Below are 22,992 nucleotides of genomic sequence, written 5' to 3' on the forward strand. Positions count from 1 at the left end.
ATGAACCTTTGTTGGCAAAGTAATGTGACTGCTTTTTAATATGCTGTCTAGATTGATCATAACTTTCCTTCCAAGGAGTAAGCGTCTTTTAACTTGCTTCAGTATCAGTGTATTAATCCAGTGACATGATATTCAAATAAGGTTTTTTCTCACCCCTCTCAGTCTTGTCTATAATATCAAGCAGTGACTATTGACTTAGAATTGGATAATGACTGGAAAAGTTTGGCAAGTTTGGCATCCTGGCAATTCTTTGTAACTAACCCCCAAGATTGTAAAACCTGTGATTATGTGCAAATGTTGTTCGCATCTTCTCTAATGGCTAATCTTCAGGAGAATCATTCTACAGCAGAGGTTCTCAGTCTTTACCTGGGGAGATTTTTAAAACATACCAATGCTAGACCAAATGCACACCCCTCTTTGGGTGAGGGACCCAGGCATTACACTTTTTTAGAGCTTCCAGGGGATTTCAGGGTGCAATCAAGGTGGAGAACCACTACCCTAGAAGAAACAGAATCAAAATCAGCATGAAGAAAATCCCCTTCCCCCACTGACCTGAATTTACCATAAAAATAGTGTTTTCCTGTCAGTTTGATGGTTGCCAAAGTAAATTTTTGAACAAATTGCTTAGACTTTTGTGGCACTATTGAGACACACCTTCATGTGTCATGGAGTGTGTTTGATTGCCTCCAGACAGTTAGGGCCAAAGTGAACAATTTAGTTAGTTCTGCACTCCGTGTATTGGCAGCAAAGCAAAACTGTGTGCCTGGACTGGAAACCTGGCCTGCTAGTGTGACACTAGGAACATTGTATCGGTGTCAACCTCCACACCCCCACTTCTCCCCACACACCCTAACATTACATTATCCCTTTTTTCCACATGAAAGACACCTCCTCTCTAGGTTCATCCAATGGTGAATTTATGCTCAACTCAGTTCTAGTGTTCAGACAAAGCTAAATTACTAGTTGACAAAGGTTTAAGGTATAATCCCTCCCAGAGGTTCTACAATTTTAATAAGGTCTCCTGAAAGCTGGAAATATCAAAGTTGTAAAACTTTAATGACAGTAGTAACTGGGAGAGGATTAAATAATTGGACTCAAAGGGCCCTCTTCATTACCCCTTTTCAAATTATACCACATAGGCAGCTTTGCTTGTTAGATTAGCCCCTCTGGAAAACGTTAAGCTTCTGTTCATAGTAAGTTCAAAGAACTCACTGTTACCCATTCAAAAAACAATTTTTGGTCCATTTGGTTCCAAGTATGATGTATCCTTGGTCATATAAGTAGGATACTGATTACACTAGAAATTAATTAATTATTATTTTATTCAAGGTAATTTGTCACTGAAGCTCTGTGTGATAATTGCCTTCAAAAATTTAATTTACTCCAGATAATTTATTATCAAAAAACACCTTATGAGATTCATATGTACTATGCTGTGTCAATGAATATTAAAGACAAGAATGAGGTAATTGAGGAATTTTAAATGTTTCAGTTGACATTACAGGAGTTATAGCCTCTGTTAAGAATCTTGTCTTTGCCAAAGAAAATTGTGTTATCAATTAATCGTATAATTTTTATGCTCTTTAATGTTTTCACTATAACCATTTTAACAATTGGAATGCATTAATAATTTAGATAGAGTAGATATGTTTTTGTTTCTTGTGTGGAAAATGAGGAAGCTCTCTTGAGGGGTGAAATTGATATGTTCTATAAAAGCAGGCTGGAACTCGATAGCTTTAAACACTTTATTAACATATCTGTTAATTTATGTTATTTTTAGCAGTATGAACTGTAACCAAAATGTTCACTTCTTGGTGTTATTTACATCACTTTTAATTACCTTCTTTCTTGTTCTCTTTCCCCTGTTGCAAAGTGAGTGGAAATGTTGATGGGAAAGCTTTTACACCTCCTACTTGCCTCTGCTTGCCTGCCACCTCCCCACAACTACATTCACATCCTTTAATTGTCCCTTCTCTTTCATACAGATGCACACAGCATGTGTATGTGTTTTATGGTATGTATGTGTTTTATGGTGATGAATCCTAGCAGTCACTAGCGACAAGCTTTCTGAAAAACTGCATCATCATTTTAAAAGGTGTCTGCCAATAATGGAGTTAATGCATTTGCTCCCTTCCAGTGGCAGAGGCTATCTCTGCCTCGTCATGGTAGGAAAAGAAAATTGACCTCCTGTTCCCAATTTTATGTGGAATTTTTTTTTTTCGAGATAGGGGCAGTGACCTTGCCAGAAGGATCCAAGTACATGTAAAATCATATTTGACTTGATGATGGATGGCCATTTACCTGGATGCAAGCATCTGTTCTGATACAGTTGAGGACCTGGGGATAGGGCAGCTACATGTTAATGCATTTCACTCTTGCCTCCAGCTGGCCAGAATGATATTTTCAGAAATTCAGTTGATTCTCAAAGGAGATGGTTCTATCATAAAATGTAGAAAAAGGAACTAATCTTGAATTTCATAGCAGAACTTAAGTTTGTTTCTTTCAACTTGGTCTACTAATGAATTACTTGTCTAGAGTTAATTTTATACTTTAACATTTCTCCAGTGAGTTCTATGAAAAACACGTTAATTTATCCCATAAAAATGTCTTCCAAGATTCCTATGCTTTTCCTTATTTATCATTCATACTCTTGTTCTCAGCATGTAGAGCAGTGTCCACATTTGCCAAGTTACTGGTTTCCTGAGTAATAAGGTTTGGGCTTAAGTGACTGCATTGTAATTTATAAAGGTTTTGTCAGATCTTTCAGTTTTTCTGATTGTAGCATGACCTAATTCATGTTTTCTTAATAACTTAAAAACAACAGTCTGAAACTCGAATGTATGTGATTTATTGCTCGGCCCTTATATTTAGAGCATATCAAAAATTGTAGGAAACAGATCAATAGCAATACATTTCTTGTGTTTTTTTTCATCCATAGTAATACCCTTTTTTGACACAAGAACTTAACAGATATGAAATTGTATCTTCAGTATTAATTTTTTTCTTTCTATACAGCTAGAAGTAATTCTGTAGTTCTCATGACTTATAAGTTCAGTTCAGTCCCTCAGTCATGTCCCACTCTTTGTAACCCCATGGACTGCAGAATGCCAGGCTTCCCTGTCCTTCACCAACTAAAAGCTAAAAAACTAAAAAACCCTAGAGAGCATCCCATGGACACTTCTAATTTATGGTTTCCCTAATGGAGATAGTATAGTTTGTGATGGGATATAGTTTGTGAAACTACAGGGAACCTGAGTGATGATCCCATCCTCCTCTCTCATTCCTGCAAATGGGGAACTTAATCCCTTATAAATGGTATATTCAGTGATAAGGTTGGGACCACAACACAGATGTCTTGACTTATGTTTTCAAATAATTTTTCTTTTTCAGAACGTTAGCCCCTCTAACTGATTTGAAGTAAGAGGTATATTTTATATTTGCTTCTGATCCTGTGTTGTCTGACCCTTTGGGTCCCATTGTTTTCTGTTTGTTGGTATTGGATTATGTGATGTAAACATGGCTGACATGAGAAAGCCTTTAGGATAAGTGAGACAAATTACAAGAAAAGGCTGAAAGGCTGAGGTATAGGTGAAACATTGATGACCTCCAGAGTTGCCTCTGACCACTTATTATTGATAAGTGTTATTTGATAAATGCAGGAAACATGGGGAACACCTGTAACATACTCCTCAGGGGCTTACCTTGCTGACAACTTATGATTTACTTGAGTCTGTGAAGAAACTGTATAATTATACAAACTCTTCTGTTATGGTCAAATACACAAAATAAGCAAAATAATGTTACTAAATCCAGAGATACTGACCCTCAAATGATGTGTGACTTTGGGAAGTTTTTAAGTTTCTGTGTGAGCTTCTGTTTCCTAATCTATAAAATGGGAAGGGTTATCCATCCGTTGTTGGAGTGATATGAATGGCAAATGAAGTTACGCAAAGTGGGTATTTCACACAGTACCTGGGACTCAAGAGCCTTTCTTGTTTCCCTTCCTTTCAACTTTTCAGAGAAATCACGGGTGGTCTTTTTAGGTACTGTTTGCCTTGTGACAGGTTATAAACAACAGTATTTTCTGGGAAGTGACTCAATGCTTACTGAAGGTTGCAAGGAAAGGAAAACAGAAGAATTTGTTAGCAGCTTAGTCACTAAGGTGACATTTTGTGAAAGAAAGTCATCAGTGAATTGTACACATAGCATGGATTTGTCTTTCCTCTTCAATTTCTTTTGAGTTAGCCACATCTGAAGAGAACCCACCTACCAAGGGGGCCCATTACCTAATAAGGAGCTTCTGGTTCATGTGGCAGCAGCTACAGTAATTGAGGGATGTAATTTAAGAGCAAATGACCTTTTAGTGGTTGTCCTGCATTTCCAAACCTATCAAATGATGGCCTGTAACACACAGCCTCATTTCTATATGAGAAATACATCTACCAATGATACTATTTTCTTGTCATAATGTGGGTGAATAGATTGTTTCCATGTAATTCATCTAATATCAAAAAATTATAAAGTTGCCTTTCATTCTACCCAGATTTGAAATTCAGTTATTATTCTGTCCGTATTGAAACTATGAGGAAAAAATGTGATGTTATTAGAGAAAGTATCCAAATTACACAGTAGTCACTACTTTATGGTAATAAGTCAGTCTGGAAATGACATGTTTTTAAAGGTGCAAATGTTCAACGTGTCAGATTATCAGATTCCAAGTTCTTCAGACATCTGGAAGTCATTTTTTTCTTAGAAGGAATGTTTTATGGGATTAAATTATATGGGTTGAGAGAAGACTTTATTTTTATAAAGATGAGACTAAAGATCTTTATTAGAGGTCAAAAGAGGAGAATGCAGAGGGTGTTTAACTGTGATGCTTTAACACCATGTCAAATCACGCACCTGTCTAAAACTTGACAACTCTGTTCTTATAAAAACAAGTACCAAATTAAATACTGAAAAGCTCATAAACATCCAGTATTTAAGAGTAGTAGCAAAAATGTTGAAAGAATGTTTGCCTGATATTCTGCTACTTTAAATTTCAGGGGTGAAATAGAGATAGTTTAGTATAACATATTTTAGATTGGGCTTATAAATAAATGGATGATAAAGAAATAAAGCACATTTTCCAAGGAACGATTCTCTTGCAAGTGGAGATGGATGTGGATTGAAAAAAGGAATAGAAAGCTATCCCAAACTATTCTTGGTAGGAAAACAAGACTTTAACTTAAAATACAGAGTAGCTGTTTATACTGATCATAGTAATCATGTACTTAGAAAATTTCCTATTTCACTTTAAGCCTATATAAAAAGCCTAGAGAGTACATATGTCCACTTGACGGAATGTAATTAAGAAAAACCTATTTCTTTAGGAGAAATTACCCTTCATACCCTTTGCCAATAATTTATCAACATCAAAAGAAAGGAGAAAGAAACCCATACATATCGACCATCCATTAGGTTCTAGGAGTCATTTGATTCTTATAGCAATGCTCCTAATTTGTTTTTATCCCCAATTCATACTTGAGGAAGTTGAGATTCAGAGAAGTTCATTCATTTCACATACCTTTATCGAGTGTCTAGTAAACAAATGGTTAGCGCTGGCCTTGGCTCTAGGGCTATCACAGTGACCAAGATGGAAAATGTCACTCCTTGCATGGAACTTCCTGTCAGAGGAGAGAGAAAATACACAAGAAAAATTCAAAACCAAGTAGCATGCATGCAATATTAAAATAGCAAGAGAGAGTGATGCAGCTGGGGTTGTCAAGGTGGGAACTCCAGATTCCTTAGTCTGGGAAGACTGCACAGAGATAAGGTCCAAATAGCAGGAAGAGCCACAATGTAGAGGTCAGAGGGAGGCACGGAGCAAGTGCAGAGAAGAATCAAGGCAAAGCTCTGAAGCCTGGGCCCTGGAGCTTGGTGAGCAGGGGAAAAAGTGTAGCAGTATCAGGGGGAATATTGCAATATTGGCAACCATACATCATGCCACAGTTGGAATATGGATTTAACCTAAGGCCGTTAAGAATTAATTGGAGGGTTTTATGTGGTGGAAGGAGCATCATGACCCACTGAATAGTTTTAAAGGAATAGTCCCTCTGGCTACTGTGAGATAAACCAATTGACTGGTAGGAAAGGAGTGGAAGCAGTTAGGAAGCCCTTTCATTGGCTCAGTTGGGTAGTTATAGTGGAGATGTTGACAGATATTGAGGCATTTAGGAGAAGGAGAATTCGGAGAAACCCTACATTTTTGGCAAGATACAAAGAAGAGCTTACTGAGAGATGAGTTAGTTTATAGTTGAAAATCAAAAGTTTATTATTCACTTGCTCAGTTGGAGAAGCTTGTTTGACTCCAGGAAAAAATAGCATATAGGCACTTGACTAAACAAGTATGAATTTGGAGGTCAGTATAGGGAATAAGAAATTGAGCTTCATATTACTTTGAAGAATTTAAGATATCCAATACTTGAACCAATATATGATGAAGTAAAAATACAATTCTGATTTTAGCTAATTTACTTCTTTGTTGTTATATGATGGATTATTTATGAGAGAAAACATTATAGACCAAATATCAATACACTTGTTGTTATAGAAAGATACAGAACTTCAACAAAACATAAGATAAAAATTGAGAGGTGGGGGAAACGGATGGATGTGTTCAAAAGGTACAATCTTCCAGTTATAAATAAATAGGTCGTGGGGAGGTAATATGTGGCATGGTGTAGTATATCGTGTGTCTGCAAGTTGCTTAGAGAGTAGGTCTTAAAAATTCTCATCACAAGAAAAAATAACTGTGTAATATGATGGTTATTAACTAAACTGATCATGGTAATCATCTCACTATATATACATATATCAAATCATTATGCTGCATACTTTAATGGTGTTATATCTCACTTTTATCTCAATATATTGGGGAGAAAAGCCTATAAATGTTTATGCTATGTACTGGCATGTTATATTGGGCTTCCCTGGTACCTCAGCTGGTAAACAATCCACCTGCAATGCAGAAGACTGCGGTTCAGTTCCTGGGTTGGGAAGATCTCCTGGCGAAGGGATAGTCTACCCACTTCAGTACTCTTCAGTTTACCTGGTGGCTCAGACAGTAAAGAATCCACCTGCAATGTGGGAGACCTGTGTTTGATCCCTGGGTTGGGAAGATCCCCTGGAGGAGGGCATGGGAACCTACTCCAGTATTCTTGCCTGGAGATTGCCTGAGGGCAGAGGAGCCTAGCAAGTTACAGTATATGGGGGCGCAAAGAGTCAGACACGACAGAGTGATGAAGCACAGCACAGCATGTTATGTTACTCTAACACTAAAATGATCAATTGCAATATGAAAAATATGCATGATAGACATATTCAATTTCTTAGTGTGACTTAAGTTCACTTAAACATATATATTATAAGCAGTATATTAGCTTTGTAGCATAGAATATTTCTGAATTAAGATAATATTAAAATATACTTAGAATTTAATAGCTATTTACAATTGTGTATACCTCAACCAACTTTGAAAATCAAAAGTGTCTTACAAATTGCATTTTTTGGTGTGGTGTAGACAGAACAGTGGAAGTCAGGATTGTTAAGTGTGTTAGAGGAAATGAATTATGAAGTAATATTGCTCATTTGTTTTAAACCTAATTCTAAAACAGAATATAATATAAATATATAGAACAGTTGATTTACTATTCGAGTTTTAAATATTAAATGATAACCAATCCATGCTGAAATGACATAATCCAGAAAAAGTGGCTTTTCAGATATTAGTATAAAATGAACACTATTTATACATGTCTAACATTTAGAAATAAGTAACAAATAAATGAAAACAAAGCTTTATTACCACAGATAATTTCACAGATTGTATGGAAATAATCTGAAAGGAAGATGTTCATTTGATGGTCAAACCTAGAGCACACTATTATAATACTAGGAGCACTTTATTGGACTTGTAGAAATGTGTTTCCTTTCACCGCTTCCTCTCGATAAATTTTAAATCACTAACAGTATAAAACAACAACATTACAGTATTTCACGCATATTCTTGACTTCATTAGCTTCTGCTTTGATTGAACATTTAAAACATCTTGTAAAATATTTGTTACTTAGAATTTTGGAATTCTCATAAACGCGTGTCAAATTAACAGGAGGGTCGAAAGATCAGTTTTGACTGAGTCATTTTTCCCTCCATGTGAAAGAAACTTCCTCATTGGCTAGTGTTCAATAAAAACCTGACCATAAGTAAAAATTGACCTCCACAGCAGTGGCCTTGGAAAACTAAATGTTAAGTACAACATTTCTGATATTTTATAGTAGATAGTAAATTATTAAGAAGATATTATATGATGCCGCTTAACGTAACTCCTAGTTAATCTGTGTGTGAGAAAGGGTTGTGGATTTGGGACTCATCAGTGACTGGAAATAATTGTTTAAAGAAAAACCAAATGAGTCAAAATGGATTCCACAGGGAGCCTCAAAAATGGAGCTATAGGAAAAGCATAGAGGAAGTGTGAAGGGGATTGAAGTCTGAAGAGGCCAAATGGAAAACATGGCCCTGAAGCCAGGGAGAATGGATGAGAAAAACTCTGGATCAACTGTAGTGTCCTTAGGGAGGACAGTCTCAAAGAGGCCTCTGGTTACAGAACCACTGTCATCTCCCCACAGTGACACCACTCCTGTCCCACATGGCTCCCAGCTGAACAGCTCTGCCCGGGAGTTTGTTGACACCCAGTTCAGCCTCTGGGAGACTGAGCATGTTCCCTGATTCATAACATTTTTTTTTGGTGAATTGTTAATGCCAAACTGGTTCAAAACACTAAATAATTAAGAATTAGGTTTATTTACTAAAGCAAAAATTTAACACATTAAAAATATCTCACATGGTTGAAGCATACATTTCTACATTGAAGAGCCTAGCCTCCTCCATCTTGCAACCATGATGTCACAAAATATAAAACTTAACAGTTTTAACATGTCTTAAATTCAGATCTTGACTAAAAACTTAAGTTGTGGAAAAATAGACAATGGACATAAAAATGACAAAAAATGAAAGTATTCTAAAATATATGAAAAATGCTTAACTTTACCCATAAGAAAAATGTAAATTTAATTAGTATTTCCACAGTCAGATCTGCAAATATCCTAAATTTTAATGACATATAATGACATACTGTTCTCTAGGTGATGGGGAATAGTCATTCTCACTTGCAGTGGTAGAATATTAAACTATAATTCCCATGGAGGCACATTGGCAGTATCTGTAGAAACAAACAAACAAAAATTCCACTTCTAAAAATATTTCTTATAAATAAATTTTCATGTGTGTGAATTGCCATATATTCATGTATAAACATTGTAGTGCTATTATTCAAACCACTTTAAAAAATTAAGGTATAGTTAATTTCCAATGTGTTAGTTTCAGATGTACAGCAAAGTGATTCAGTTAAATATATATATATATATATATATATATATGTGTGTGTGTGTTCTTTTATGTATTCTTTATATTATAGGTTTTTATGAGATACTGAGAGTAGTTCCTTATGCTATATAGTAGGTCCCTGTTGTTTATTTTAAATGTAGTAGTTTGTATCTATTAATCCTGAATTCTTAGTTTATCCCTCCTACCTTTATAGTTTTCCTGGTTTTGAACTCTAAAAAGTATTTTCTAAAAAAAAACAAGTGAACAGACCAGATATTATCTAGTATTTTAGCATGAAAAAACTTACCTCTGAAATTAATTTATAGAAATAGAATGAAGAATGCCAAAATCTGATTTGTGTTATATAGATTACACTGATTTCTAATATCCTTCTGACACCCCAGATATAGTACATAATGCAGAGTATTTCAGTACATACTGAATGTTGCATCAAAATGAATTACAATCTGTCATCCCAATCCTAATCAGTTTAAATTGAGAAAAAGAAAAACTTTTACCATATTGTGTAAAATTTGTTGCCTAGCTTTCTTTCATCTAACCTTTTAGGTCTCTACCTCTACAATACACCTTCTTTTGTTACTACCATTCTCACATGCTTACTAAAAAATATTTCTTCAAACCTCCTTTTATTAAAGTTTTGCCCCCTGCTAACAATTACGCACATCAAAATCAATTGGTATTTTAAAGATAAATCCGGTCATACAATTGCTCTTAAAACCACTGAAGGCCCTTCCATTACATTCAGAACACCATATCCTGGTTACAGAGGCCCCAGAGGCATGCTGAATGGACACTCTGCTCAGAGTTCAGGGTCCCTTGCCCTATAGACTCAGCTTCAGAAGCTGCTCACCTAGCACTTGCTCCTTTGACCTCCAGTGAAGTAAAATGCAATTGAACATTTAGAAGGCAATCACAATTGTTAAATTGTTGACTTTTAGATGGTAGCACTTTGTATTGTATGATTTTGTTCGATTTGGTGTTTTAAATACGAGTACTCACACACATGTACAGTATATGCATGGACAATGATTCTGTGTAACCTTGTCCGCTGGTAATCTTGTGTTCATAGAGCTCAGAGATCTGTAAGTCAGAATGTCGTGTGTAATACTAAATAATGATAAGTTATATAATATAGGAACATAAGGAATCTTAAAGTTCTGACACTATTTTTTTCTTGACTGAGGAAATCAAAGGCTGCGAAATACCTAGACCATTCATGTGTACCTTTGAACTCTTTGCTTTTGTTGGAAGCAGCGTATGATTAAAAGTTGGAACACCACAGTGCCCCTTTTGGACCTTTAACTTGTTAGAAAGATAGAAATCTATAAGTTCAGAGGGTAGGTGAAAGGATGACCACAGTCCATTGCTGGAAAGACCAATTAGTAAGCCCTGATTACACTTTAAAAAAGTTAATTGCTTATTTCTTTACAACTCTGTTTCAACATTATTATAAGCCATTAGTGAGCATTGATCAGATCTGTCAAAATCATCAAAGCATGTTGTAAGAACGTTTCCTTTGGACTTGTTAAAAAGTTGAAGAAATTTCTAACCATTATTTATACATTTCATTTCCCTTAACAATGCTTACTTTGTGATTTGATATTTTATTGTTGAATTAGCTTTAAGGCATTGAATAAAAGAATTTATTTGGAAAATAATGAAAAATTTTAAAGTCCTGGATCTCAAATTTTACTGCTTTGCAGGTGACAGTGGTAGGAGTGTGCATTGAATAAGAAAATGCCCATCCCTTGGAAATCTATTTTTTTGTTTGAAAACTGAAAAATATATCCTCTTGCCTCCCCCATCTTACACATGGACGTGTGGAATTTAGATACATTTTGACAAAGTGAAGAGAACTGTCTCTATAATATATTGAGGTCAGTGAGTTTTAAAACTGTTTCCCTTGCAGTTTTAAAAGAAGGACCATGAGAGGAAATGACTAAATCCTCTGCGTATATCTTCATTGACAGCTGATAATTAGCAGGCAGCCTAGCAATAATAATTAGTTCCCTCTTGAGAAAATTTCCGGATGAACCCTGAGTTGGTGCATCTCAGTTGTCTTGTTTCTTTGTCCACTGCCTCCCGCAAGTAATTCGTGTTATTTTTAGAGTAGGAAAAACTCAAGATGAGCTCCTTCCTTTTACCGGAGTCAGCAATGTCCATTATTTGCACTGTGTTTTCTGGAGATTACCTGAGATTAGAGTTTCTTTTGTCCTCCTCTTCCTGTATATTTTCTGATTCTTTCATCTAAGCAGCTTGCAGCAGTGCAGAGGGATAAAGAAGTTAGCCATTGCTTGGTAAATACACTGTGTCTGTGGACTATAATTTGGTGCTAAGACCACTATTATGACTTAAAATGCTGGCTCTAAAACTAAAAGGAGAAAATATTCTTAAAGAAGGAGAAAAGCTTCCTGCTTAAGGTTTTTGTTTTGTTTGCCTAAGTGTATACCAAAAAATATTTAATTCATTTGAAAACTATAACAAGTGAAGTACAAAGATTTCAGGTTTTTAAAGTAAGATATATAAAATTGAGGATGTCACTAATTCATAAAGCAACATGAAAAATTCAATAGTTATTTGAGACAGTTTTTTAATACAAATGAAAGGTAATTAAACTTGATATTAACCTGAGTTTTCTTGTTGTAAATGCTGTTGAATTATTTGAATTAAGTCAATTCTACCAACTGAATATTGGGAAAACCTTCCATTTTACTTTATTATGAGTAGGAGTCTCTGCAAAAAAATGTATTCAAGTTCAGAAATATTATAATCCCTTAATAGACTAGACTTTTCTGTGTTGTTATTGTTCAGTCCTTAGTTGTGTCTGACTCTTTGTGACCCAATGAACTGCAGCATGTCAGGGTTTCCTGTCCTTCACTGTCTCCCAGAGTTTGCTCAAACTCATATCCATTGAGTCAGTGATGCCATCCAACCATCTCATCCTCTGTCACCACCTTTTCCTCTTGCCCTCAGTCTTTCTCAGCATCAGGTTCTTTTCCAGTGAGTGGGCTCTTCACATTAGGAGGTCAAAGTATTGGAGCTTCAGCTTTAGCATCAGTCCTTCCAGTGAATATTCAGGGTTTATTTCCTTGAGAATTGACTGATCTCCTTGCTGTCCAAGGGACTCTCAAGAGTCTTCTCCAGTCATATTTTGAAAGCATCAATTGTTTGGGGCTCAGCATTCTTATGGTCCAACTCTCACATCCATACATGACTACAGGAAAAACCATAATTTTGACTGTGTGGACCTTTGTCAGCAAAGTGATGTCTCTGCTTTTTAAAATGCTGTCTAGGTTTGTCATAGCTTTTCTTTCAAGAAGCAAGAGCCTTAATTTCATGGCTACAGTCACTGTCCACAGTGATTTTGGAGCTCAAGAAAATAAAGTCTGTCACTATTATCATTTTTCCCTCTGTTTGCCATGAAGTGATGGGACCAGATGCCATCATCTTATTTTTTTGTTTGTTTGTTTTTTACATTTTTGAATGCTGTGTTTTAAGCCAGACTTTTCCCTCTCCTCTTTCACCTTCATCAAGAGGCTCTTTAGTTCCTCTTCACTCTCTGCCATTAGCGTGGTATGATCTGCATATCTGAGGTTGATGATATTTCTCGTGACAACCTTGATCCCAGCTTGTGAGTCATCCAGCCCAGCATTTTGCATGATGTACTCTGCGTGGAAGTTACATAAGCTGGGTGACAGTATACAGCCTTGATATACTCCTTTTCCAACTTTGAACCATTCCATTGTTCCAATTCCAGTTCTGTTTCTTCTTGTCCTGCATACAGGTTTCTCGGGAGACAGGTAAGGTAGTCTGGTATTCCCATCTCCTTAAGAATTTTCTACAGTTTTCGTTTAGTTCCTTCTGTAGGAAGTTTTAGATTTAATGGATTGTGGAGTTCTTGTTTGTAAGGAACAAACTTTTAAGAAATCAAACCGTCTTGATGGTGTTTGTCTCTGGGGACCAGAACTGGGGAAGACTAAGCTGTGTGCTCCACAGTGGTGACAGACACCCCATCTACCATGGATAATTAATAGCAAAGCTCTCCAGTCAACTTTCCTTGTTTAAATTTTGGCACCAGCAATGACCAAGTAGCCTTAGCTGTGTGCTGTGCTTAGTTGCTTAGTCCTGTCTGACTCTTTGTGACCCCATGGATTGTAGCCCACCAGGCTCCCCGTCCTTGGGATTCTCCAGGCAAGAATATTAGTGGGTTGCCATGCCCTCCTCCACTTATCTGTGTACTGAATCTCTTTAAAACCTTTCTTTTTGCATTTGAGAAACACGAATAGTTGTAGGTCCTACTTCTTACAAGTAAGTGCCACATGTTTAAGTGAGATGTTTAGCCAAATATCTAGACAACTGTGATCCAGTCAAATTGAGACATAAAATTAATCATCACATCAGGCAGTGCTCTTAAGCAATTGTTATAGTTTTTCTCTTGTATTTTAGTGACTTTGGATTTTTTTAGAGCCTGGGGTCAATTTTGATGTTCACTTTAACATTGTGTTGGATATTAGAGAATGACTTATACTTAATAAAATTTATCCCAGACCTCTAATTTTGTTATTTCCCAATATTTTAATACCCCTAAATATATATTTATTTGTTCAGTTGAATATTTGCATGAGTCATCTCAGATCCTTTTGGGAAAGAGGTAGGTAAATTAATCAAATAAAGTAGAAAATTAGAGTTAGTATTAAAGCATAAATATGCACAACCTTTAAAAAATTATGTTATAGAATTCTTCCTCTGTGTCCATTATTCCAAATATACAGCTGAAGCACAGACATCTACTCGTAGTGGATACTTTTGGCCTTCCCTGACTTAGAGCTCAAGATATTGGAGAGTCCCAGACAGGAAGGAGGATTTGGGTCTCAGAGTGAGTTAAGGATCACAATCAGGATTTATCTCGATGGAAGTGAACAAGAAAAATATAAACCATTGAACTGATATGTTTTGATTAGTACCTTGATTCTGAAATTTCTATTGTTAAGCCTGAACTTGTTAGGAATCAGTCATCAGCGCTATTCTGCTGTACTGGTCAAAGTAGACAGTCACAGAAGCTGAATGCCCACCCCTCACATAGGGAACATGTTTAAAGAAAACTACAGTCTATTTATTAGATCTTATATTTTTAAAAAAATAACTTAGGAACTATCCCAGGAAGTGTCTTTATAAGTGAAATGAAATTTCTTAATTTACTGCCTAAGGCATGTACATCATATGTATCCAGGCATATCTTGGCAGCAGTTTTTTCTGAGGCAATATGAATGAATCAAAATAAATTAGATCCAAAATTCCTGATAAACTAAAAGTATTTCCTAACCCTATAATATTTTAAATATATGAAAAGTCATAAATTAATGTTTTAAATACTTCCCTTTAGGCAAGTTTAAATATGGGTCATCAGCTATTTAGAATTTTTCATTGATCACTCCATTTTTGAAGATGTCAAAAATATAGATTCAGCACTATACTTTGAAAGACTAAAAATATCTGTCTTTGGATTTGTATATTTTTAATATATTATGTTTTATCACCTCCATTTTAGAAATGCAATTTAGGCAAAGAATTAATCATTTTGAGGACAGAAGAGTAATTAACATGTGAGGAAACCAGTCTAAAGACGTTAAGTGGTTATTCAAGGTTACTCAGGTAATTAGTGGCAAAGCCAAGACCAGAACCTGGCTTCTCAGCTTCTCAGTCTATAGGACTTTCATAATGGCATCTACATCTGTTGTACTTTAATTCTCTCTTTCTCTCTTTTTTTTTCCTTTGGTGATTTTTTTTTTCATTGTAATAGTGTATATCTGTAGGATAGTTCTCTCTTTCCCATTTATTCTCTAGGCACCTGAGTTTCTTCATAAGTCACTTAAAGGACAATAGTAATTCAAACTGTTACACTGTGGTTCTTTACTGTGGTGGGAAAAAAATCAATAAATATAAAGCCCATGAGCAAGGAACTTGTGAAAAATTTGCAGTTGTTGGAATTTTTCCCTTTGCATTTTCCAAACTACACCTCAACAGAAACATTCATCTTTGTTATCTCATGGGATAGACTTAGTCATATAGATGGAGGATGGGTCACAATAAAATTTGATATATTAAAAGAAAATAAGACTGGTGGATCAGTAGTTCAGTTCAGTTCAATCACTCAGTTGTGTCCGACTCTTTGCCACCCCACGGACTGCAGCACGCCAGACTTCCCTGTCCATCACCAGCTCCTGGAGCTTACTCAAACTCATGTCCATTGAGTCGGTGATGCCATCAGTCTTCACTATTGGATATCACAATTGTATATCACTATTGGATCAGTAGTTACTCTCTTATTATCATTGATAAAAAAAATAGGAACTACCACCTTTATGCTATAAAAGTTAGAGTACGCATAATAAGACCTGCAGAAGTTGGCAAGTCAGAAAAACAAGTAGAAGTTTTGATGTCTATATCTCTAGATGTATATGGAGGTAGTGAGGCTCTAATGACTTCATTAGGAAAAAGCAAGGTCATTCCATCCCTACTGGAATTCACTTACAGAGGGCCTGCTTTACTGGTGAGGCTGCCTCTCTTTCCAATTCATACTTTTAAAAATTCACAATGAGTACTCAACTGTGGCAACACTTTGGGATAGGTTCCTCATATTTGTTCCTTTCATGACTTTCTCTCATTTTCCAGCCAACTTAGTTTCCTAAGCTCTGTACCTTACTGTTCTTAGTAAGTCTGTAGTTTAGAGATCTGTTAATTCTACTTAGCTTATACCCATTCTTTGATGAGTTAAATGTGTTCAGATAATGATTTCACCATGCTTAATACTTGAAGAATTTTAGAAATATATCAGAATAACTGTGGAGCTTTTTCTGCAAAATAGTTTGCTGATCAGACCTGATGTAGCACCTTAATTGATTACATAAAAAGACAAGGTATAATGGCAGTGGAGAACTTTGATTTATATTTTTGTTATGGTATTGAATTCCTAAAAAGTGCATCTCCTTCTGTGAATGCCTAGTAAGAAAGGAAAATAATGTGAGTCTACCTTGACAAAATTGCTAAGTAGGAAAAAGTTGTCTTCCAGCATTCAAGAACCCCTAGATCTCTCAAATTCCTATTTTCATCCTCCCTAAATAAAGCACCTTATTATTTCCGTCTCTCCCTAAAAAGTTTAAGTTCTTTATTTAGATGAATTGTCAAATGATTCAATATCACAAGTCTTACCTTTATAAATGATACTTTGATGCTAACAATATTGCTTGTTTTAAAATAAAGATTTAAAGTTAGTCCTATCCCATGAAATGTTGGGCATCAGCAATTTCAGAGTAGAGAAATAGAAGTTAATACATTCTTAATAGAGGGGGAAAAATACTTCATTTCTCTTTTCTCAGAAATAGTGTAAGAGTGGACCAAATGATGTAGATCTGTCATATTTCATATTGGTATCTGGATTTGAGTGTTTTGGTTACCAGTATTTAAACTTCTCTGTCAGTTGCATTAGGAACAGATTTTTGGGAAATGAAGTTATCTGTTAACTTGTCAATATTTCCAAGGTGCCTTCTTGGGAATTTTCAGCCTGCAGGGTTTTTCATATTGGAGTCATATTCTTTCTCATCCTTAAAGTCTCTCACATATCATTTAGCAACCATAAGTAATGAACTGCCATATGCAGTGAAATAGCTTCAAGAAACAAGTAATACCACAGGTTTGTCAGATTCTGACTTTCTGAAGTAAGTTCAGTCCAGTTCAGTCACTCAGTTGTGTCCGACCCTTTGCGACCCCATGAACCCCAGCAAGCCAGGCCTCCCTGTCCATCACGGATTCCCGGAGTTCACCCAAACTCATGTCCATTGAGTCAGTGATGACATCCAGCCATCTTATCCTCTGTCGTCCCCTTCTCCTCCTGCCCTCAATCTTTCCCAGCATCAGGGTCTTTTCAAATGAGTCAGCTCTTTGCATCAGGTGGCCAAAGTATTGGAGTTTCAGCTTCAACATCAGTCCTTCCAATGAACACCCAGGACTGATCTCCTTTAGAATGGACTGGTTGGATCTCCTTGCAGTTCAAGGGACTCTCAAGAGTCTTCTCCAACACCACAGTGCAAAAGCATCAATTCTTTGGTGCTCAGCTTTCTTTATAGTCCAACTCTCACATCCATACATGACTACTGGAAAAACCATAGCCTTGACTAGATGGACCTTTGTTGACAAAGTAATGTCTCTGCTTTTTAATATACTGTCTAGGTTGGTCTTCAATTTCCTTCAAAGGAGTAAGCATCTTTTAATTTCATAGCTGCAATCACCATCTGCAGTGATTTTGGAGCCCAAAAACATAAAGTCAGCCACTGTTTCCCCATCTATTTGCCTTGAAGTGATGGCACCGGATGCCATGATCTTAGTTTTTCTGAATGCTGAGATTTAAGCCAACTTTTTCACTCTCCTCTTTCACTTTCATCAAGAGGCTCTTTAGTCCTTCTGAAGTAGGAGTAGTGCATAAACAGTAGCCTAAATCACAGTTTTAGACAGTAGATCCATGTTAGTTTTAACAGTTATTCCCACTGTAGTGAATACTACCATGTTTTACTTCATTGCATTCACATTGCATTCTGATAGTTTCCAGACTTGGGTGATTTGATTTTGGAAATGACTTTCAAAACCAGTTTCAAGTGGAAACATTTTTTCTGAATTGGTATTCATCTGGAATTAAATGGACTTGTTTTGGGGATATTTATTTTAGAATTAGGATTTTTATTATACATAGAGAAGTAAATATAAACGTCATAGTGGAATGACATTTCTGTGTAGTGCTTTACATTAAAGTTTGTGAAAAATAATTCTGTATTTAAAAACATAGGCTATTTACTTTACATATTAAGTTGTGTCAAAGTTTTTCCATTCATAAGCTTAAAAAAGATTTTAATTTGTGCACATGGTGACTTATTTCCATTATACTCTGTTTTTAAATGCTGAACAATTTTTTTTGTTTTTAAAATTATAGCTTAACTATAATAATGAGTCTGTTTACAACATGTTGATTTGATATCAAATCATATCAAGAAATAACTATCCCAGTAAGTTTAGTTAATATCCATCCCTTTACATGGTTAGGATATCTACTATTTTAGAAACTTTCAAACACACAACCAAGTATTGAAAGTGTATTATATATTTTTAGTCTTTCTGAACAGTAAATTTGAGTTTGTATTTATGATAAAATGAATGAATGTTAACTTCACAGTATTAATACATGTGAAAATAGAGCTATGAAAAAAAGTGTTATAAAGGTATTTGTATTTTCTCTGTGTTTAGGGTACATTTTGTTTTGCATTTCAGAGCTCTTGGATCTAAACAGAACATCGGTCTTTCATAGCCCTTTTGGATTTCTTAATCTCCAGACAATGCTGCTGGATGAATATCAAGAGAGACTCTTCGTGGGAGGCAAGGATCTTGTATATTCCCTCAGCTTAGAACACATCAGCAGTGGCTATAGAGAGGTACGAAAGAGTAAACTATATTTCAGGAGAGAAAGAAAAGGAGTACGTGAGAAATCTTGAATGGGTGTTACTTGGATTAGATTTTTCATTGTCTTGACCACGTGAACATTCTGAGTGATAATATTATTGAAAGAAATAAAATATACATTAAAAATAAAATCATTTTGAGAAGATTTATAAATAATACAGAATAAACTTTTCTAGCACACCACTGATTCCCAAATCCCCAGAAGACTTCTGATTGATGCATTGAAACTTTCTCTTGCCTAGTGGCCCTTGTACCACACCCACTCTCCTGACACCTAGGTTTGCATATTCTGACTTAAAGTCCCTTTGGGCTTTATTACTCCAAAAATCCCAGCCTGAAGAAATATGGGTGTGTGAACTCAGTGTAGCTGACTCGTGTATTTCTGTTGGTAAGATCACTAATTCAGATGGATGCTCTTTAAACCTAAAGGATTAAAATATTTTAAAACAGGCAAGCACTCAACTTTTTTGAGAAAGGTTAACTATAAGAAGAAAAATGGTCCTTATAATCTGTGCTTGTAGAGTTGAATTAATATGTTTCCAGAACTATATCAACCTTACATAAAACATTCAGATATATGTAGACTATAGCATTTTTTGGCATAAAGGTATATATTACATAATACATTTTCTTTATAATTTACTTGTATACTTTTATGTTTGTCAAAATGAACAATGTCCATATTTTTTAAAGTCATTAAAAAATTATCATAAAAAGCAGAACACCTTCATCCCATCCAATTCCTAATCTCTAGAGGAAATCATTTAAAGCTCTCATTTTTTTCTGGTTCTTATCTCCATATGTCTAAGTGACATTTGTGTACTGTTCTTTCTTGATATCATTGGTTTTAGGCAATATCTGTTGACTTTCTGTAAAGGAAGATGAGGATTTTTGCTTCCTTTTCTTGCAGTGACATAGTTAAAATATCTGCACAACTTCAGCAGCAGCCCCTACTCATCTGCCCTGTCATCTTCCTACTATAGCTGTACTACAATTTTTAGCTAAGTGGTAACTATATACATTATTATAATTGGAAAATAGATCACACTTCTTCCCTCTCCCCCAGATTAAATGTTTTCTCTTTTTTTCATTTGCTTGGATTATTGTTGTGTAGTCACTAACTCGTGTCCAATTATTTTGTGACTCCATGGACTGTAGCCCACCAGGTTTCTCTGTCCATGAGATTTCCCAGGCAAGAATACTGGGGTGAGTTGCCATTTCCTTCTCCAGGGGCTCTTCCTGACGCAGGGATCGAACTTAGGTCTCCTGCACTGGCAGGCAGATTCTTTACCACTGAGCCACCAGGGATGCCCAGTATCTGTTACATAAAATAATAAATAATATAAATATCTTAGAAGGTATAATAGTGAAATAAATACCTAGAACTCACCAGCCAACTCAAGAATAACATTATCACCATTCCCACTGTGCCTGCAGTTACCTTTTGTTTCCTCCCTCTTTTCCTCCTGTGTCTCCTGCTGCCTAGAAACCATCACTCTGATGGATTTTTGGTTTATTTATTAATTTTAAATTTTAAAGAATTATTTTAGCATAACAGTATTTCCCTATACAGTATATTGTTTAGAGTTACTTGTTTTAAGCTATGTAAAAATGATACACAGTAGTTTATTGTAGTCTTCTGGGGTTGCTTTTTTGTTTTGTTTTATTCAGTATTAGTTATTAGATTCAACTGTGTTACTGTGACTGTACTTCCTTTGTTGTAGAGGTATGAAGATTGAATGAGGAACACAAGTTAGATTTTTAGTTTAAATCCTGGCTTTGCATTTGTAGTACTCGGCAAATTCCTTAATCCCTTTTTTCTTCTGCTTTCTCATTTGTTAAAGGGGACATATTAGGGTATTCACTGAAAAAAATACACATGTAAATGGACCTTCACAGTTCGAACCCATGTTGTTCAAGGATCAACTATAATTATCAGAACTTGTACTATTATATACTCATTAGACTGATTTTTCCTGTGCAATTTTGAAATAAGTAAGAACTTACCTATCATTGGGCTTTCCTGGTATCTCAGAAGGTAAATAGTCTACTTGTAATGCAAGTAGACCAAGGTTTGATCCCTGGGTCAGAAAGATTCCCTGGAGAAAGTAATGGCTACTACTCCAGTATTCTTATCTGGGAAATCTCATGGACAGAGGAGCCTGGTGGGCTATAATCTATCTGGTCACAAAGAGTCAGACATGACTGAGTGACTAACATTTTCATTACCATTTAATAAATTTCATGTTAGCATTTTTAGATACTGACTTTGCTTTATAAGTTAATTAATTCACAGCATTTCCCAGACTATGTAATGATACTTTCACCCTGAAATTCTGTTCTCTTGTATCTATGTCACATTCATAAAAGACCCTTGATCTTCACTCAAAAATGGAAGAGTCAATCCTGGTGGTAACACTGTAAAATTTCTACCCTTATTATTCCATTTGTTTTACCTCATGAGAACCTCCTACCTGCCAGAAAAAATTTCTTCTGCAGATTACTCTCTTGAAAAGTCTCTAAAATCCATAGATAACACCATACTCAAACTCTGATTTCATCAGGAACTTCCTAAGAAATTTATTTAAACTGTTTTTTTTTTTTTTTCCTTTGCACTTTTGTCTAAAGTCTTTTGGTGCAAAATGATTTGGACTAAGCTAGAGGAAATCATTATTCGGGTGAAAATATTAAAATATCTTGAGATTCTGATCATTATGTGACTATAGCAGGACAGTCGTATAGGTGAAGACTTGGAAAGAGAAAAACATGAGAAGGGGATGGCAACACACTCTGTTCTTGCCTGGAGAATCTCATGGACAGAGGAACCTGGTGGGTTACAGTCCATGGGGTCGCGAAGAGTCAGACACAAACTGAAGCGACTGAGCACTTTATAAGACAATTAATTGAGTTATCAATTGCCTTGAACAGTGTGAAAAATACATAGTGTTATCCAAGTATTTGCTATCATGGTTATTATCTAAACAAGACACAGAATTAGCACGTGATTCTTGTGTGCTTCCATTTCTAAGTGAGGTATAAGAGTCCTACATATTAAAGACATTCAACTAAGTTCTAGAAATAGTCATGGAAATATGAAGTATGCAGAAATTAATAAAACACTCCCTACCCTGAAATATTTCTAGCACAATGGAGAAGATACATACACATCTGTCATAGATAGCACAATTTGAAGAGAACTATAATAAAGGTCCAAGTAAAATACTAAGAAAATATGCATAAACTGAGAGTTGGGGTTTCCTGGAGGAGATATAATTTAAAAGTGGACTTTGAATAGTAGTTGGAATTTTGATTCACACACTTTGGTAGTGAGGACAGGGAAGAAACTGAGAAATTTTAGAGCAACTTGAAATAATGATTTGGCTGAAGTAGATAGATGAGGTGGGGGCATGTGGGTGGGAACAGGGGAGAGTGATAGTTAAGGATGGAAATATGGCTTAGACCAGATCCTGAAGAACATTGACTGCTGAGCTGTTGAGACTTAAGCAATGCAGGAGCCAGTGGGAGAGTCTGAGTACTTGTATAACATAATGAGAATGAGAGTTTAGGGTGATTGCTTTAGCAGCAGCGTTTTGGGTAAATGGAGAAAAGAGAAGAAGACCACGAGGCCAGTAAGTAGCAATTAGAACTTAAAACCAAGTTCATTTGTCTCAGAAGCCTAAGCTATTTCTACTACACCATAGAATTGAGAACCAGGCTGCTACTTTGGTGTTAAGTGCGTCTCCCAAATTCGTCTTCAGCTTACCATTAGCTCTGCCTTTTGTTATCAGGCGTTTCTTTCCTCTTGGTCCTTACTGCCTTTGCATCACTGGTGCTTCCTTTAGTGATGGTTAATAGACTAGTGAAACAGTTGTTAGTGACAGAAGCAGAGGAAAACCAATGACAAGAACAAGAAGGAACTGTTTCCCCTTTGTTATTTTGAGGCAAAGTTGATAGTCCAGGGAGGCTCTGGTATTCAAAGACAGCATAGGGACTAGCTTGTCTGTGTTCTGTTGATGTAGCCTCTTGCAATCTATGCACATTTG

The 22,992-nt window shown here is 35.8% G+C and overlaps 1 protein-coding gene across 1 annotated transcript in view; it reads left to right on the plus strand.

Annotated features, from left to right (window-relative positions):
* SEMA3E (semaphorin 3E) overlaps nucleotides 1–22,992 on the plus strand; it is a 268,791-nt gene that overhangs the window by 128,824 nt on the left and 116,975 nt on the right. Inside the window, exon 2 of the mRNA XM_065939685.1 lies at nucleotides 18,761–18,921. Within this exon, the coding sequence (XP_065795757.1) occupies nucleotides 18,761–18,921 (161 nt within the window). The remainder of the gene's footprint in view (nucleotides 1–18,760; nucleotides 18,922–22,992) is intronic.

Source organism: Muntiacus reevesi, chromosome 6 (genome assembly GCF_963930625.1).
Source record: "Muntiacus reevesi chromosome 6, mMunRee1.1, whole genome shotgun sequence".
NCBI classification, from domain to species: domain Eukaryota; kingdom Metazoa; phylum Chordata; class Mammalia; order Artiodactyla; family Cervidae; genus Muntiacus; species Muntiacus reevesi.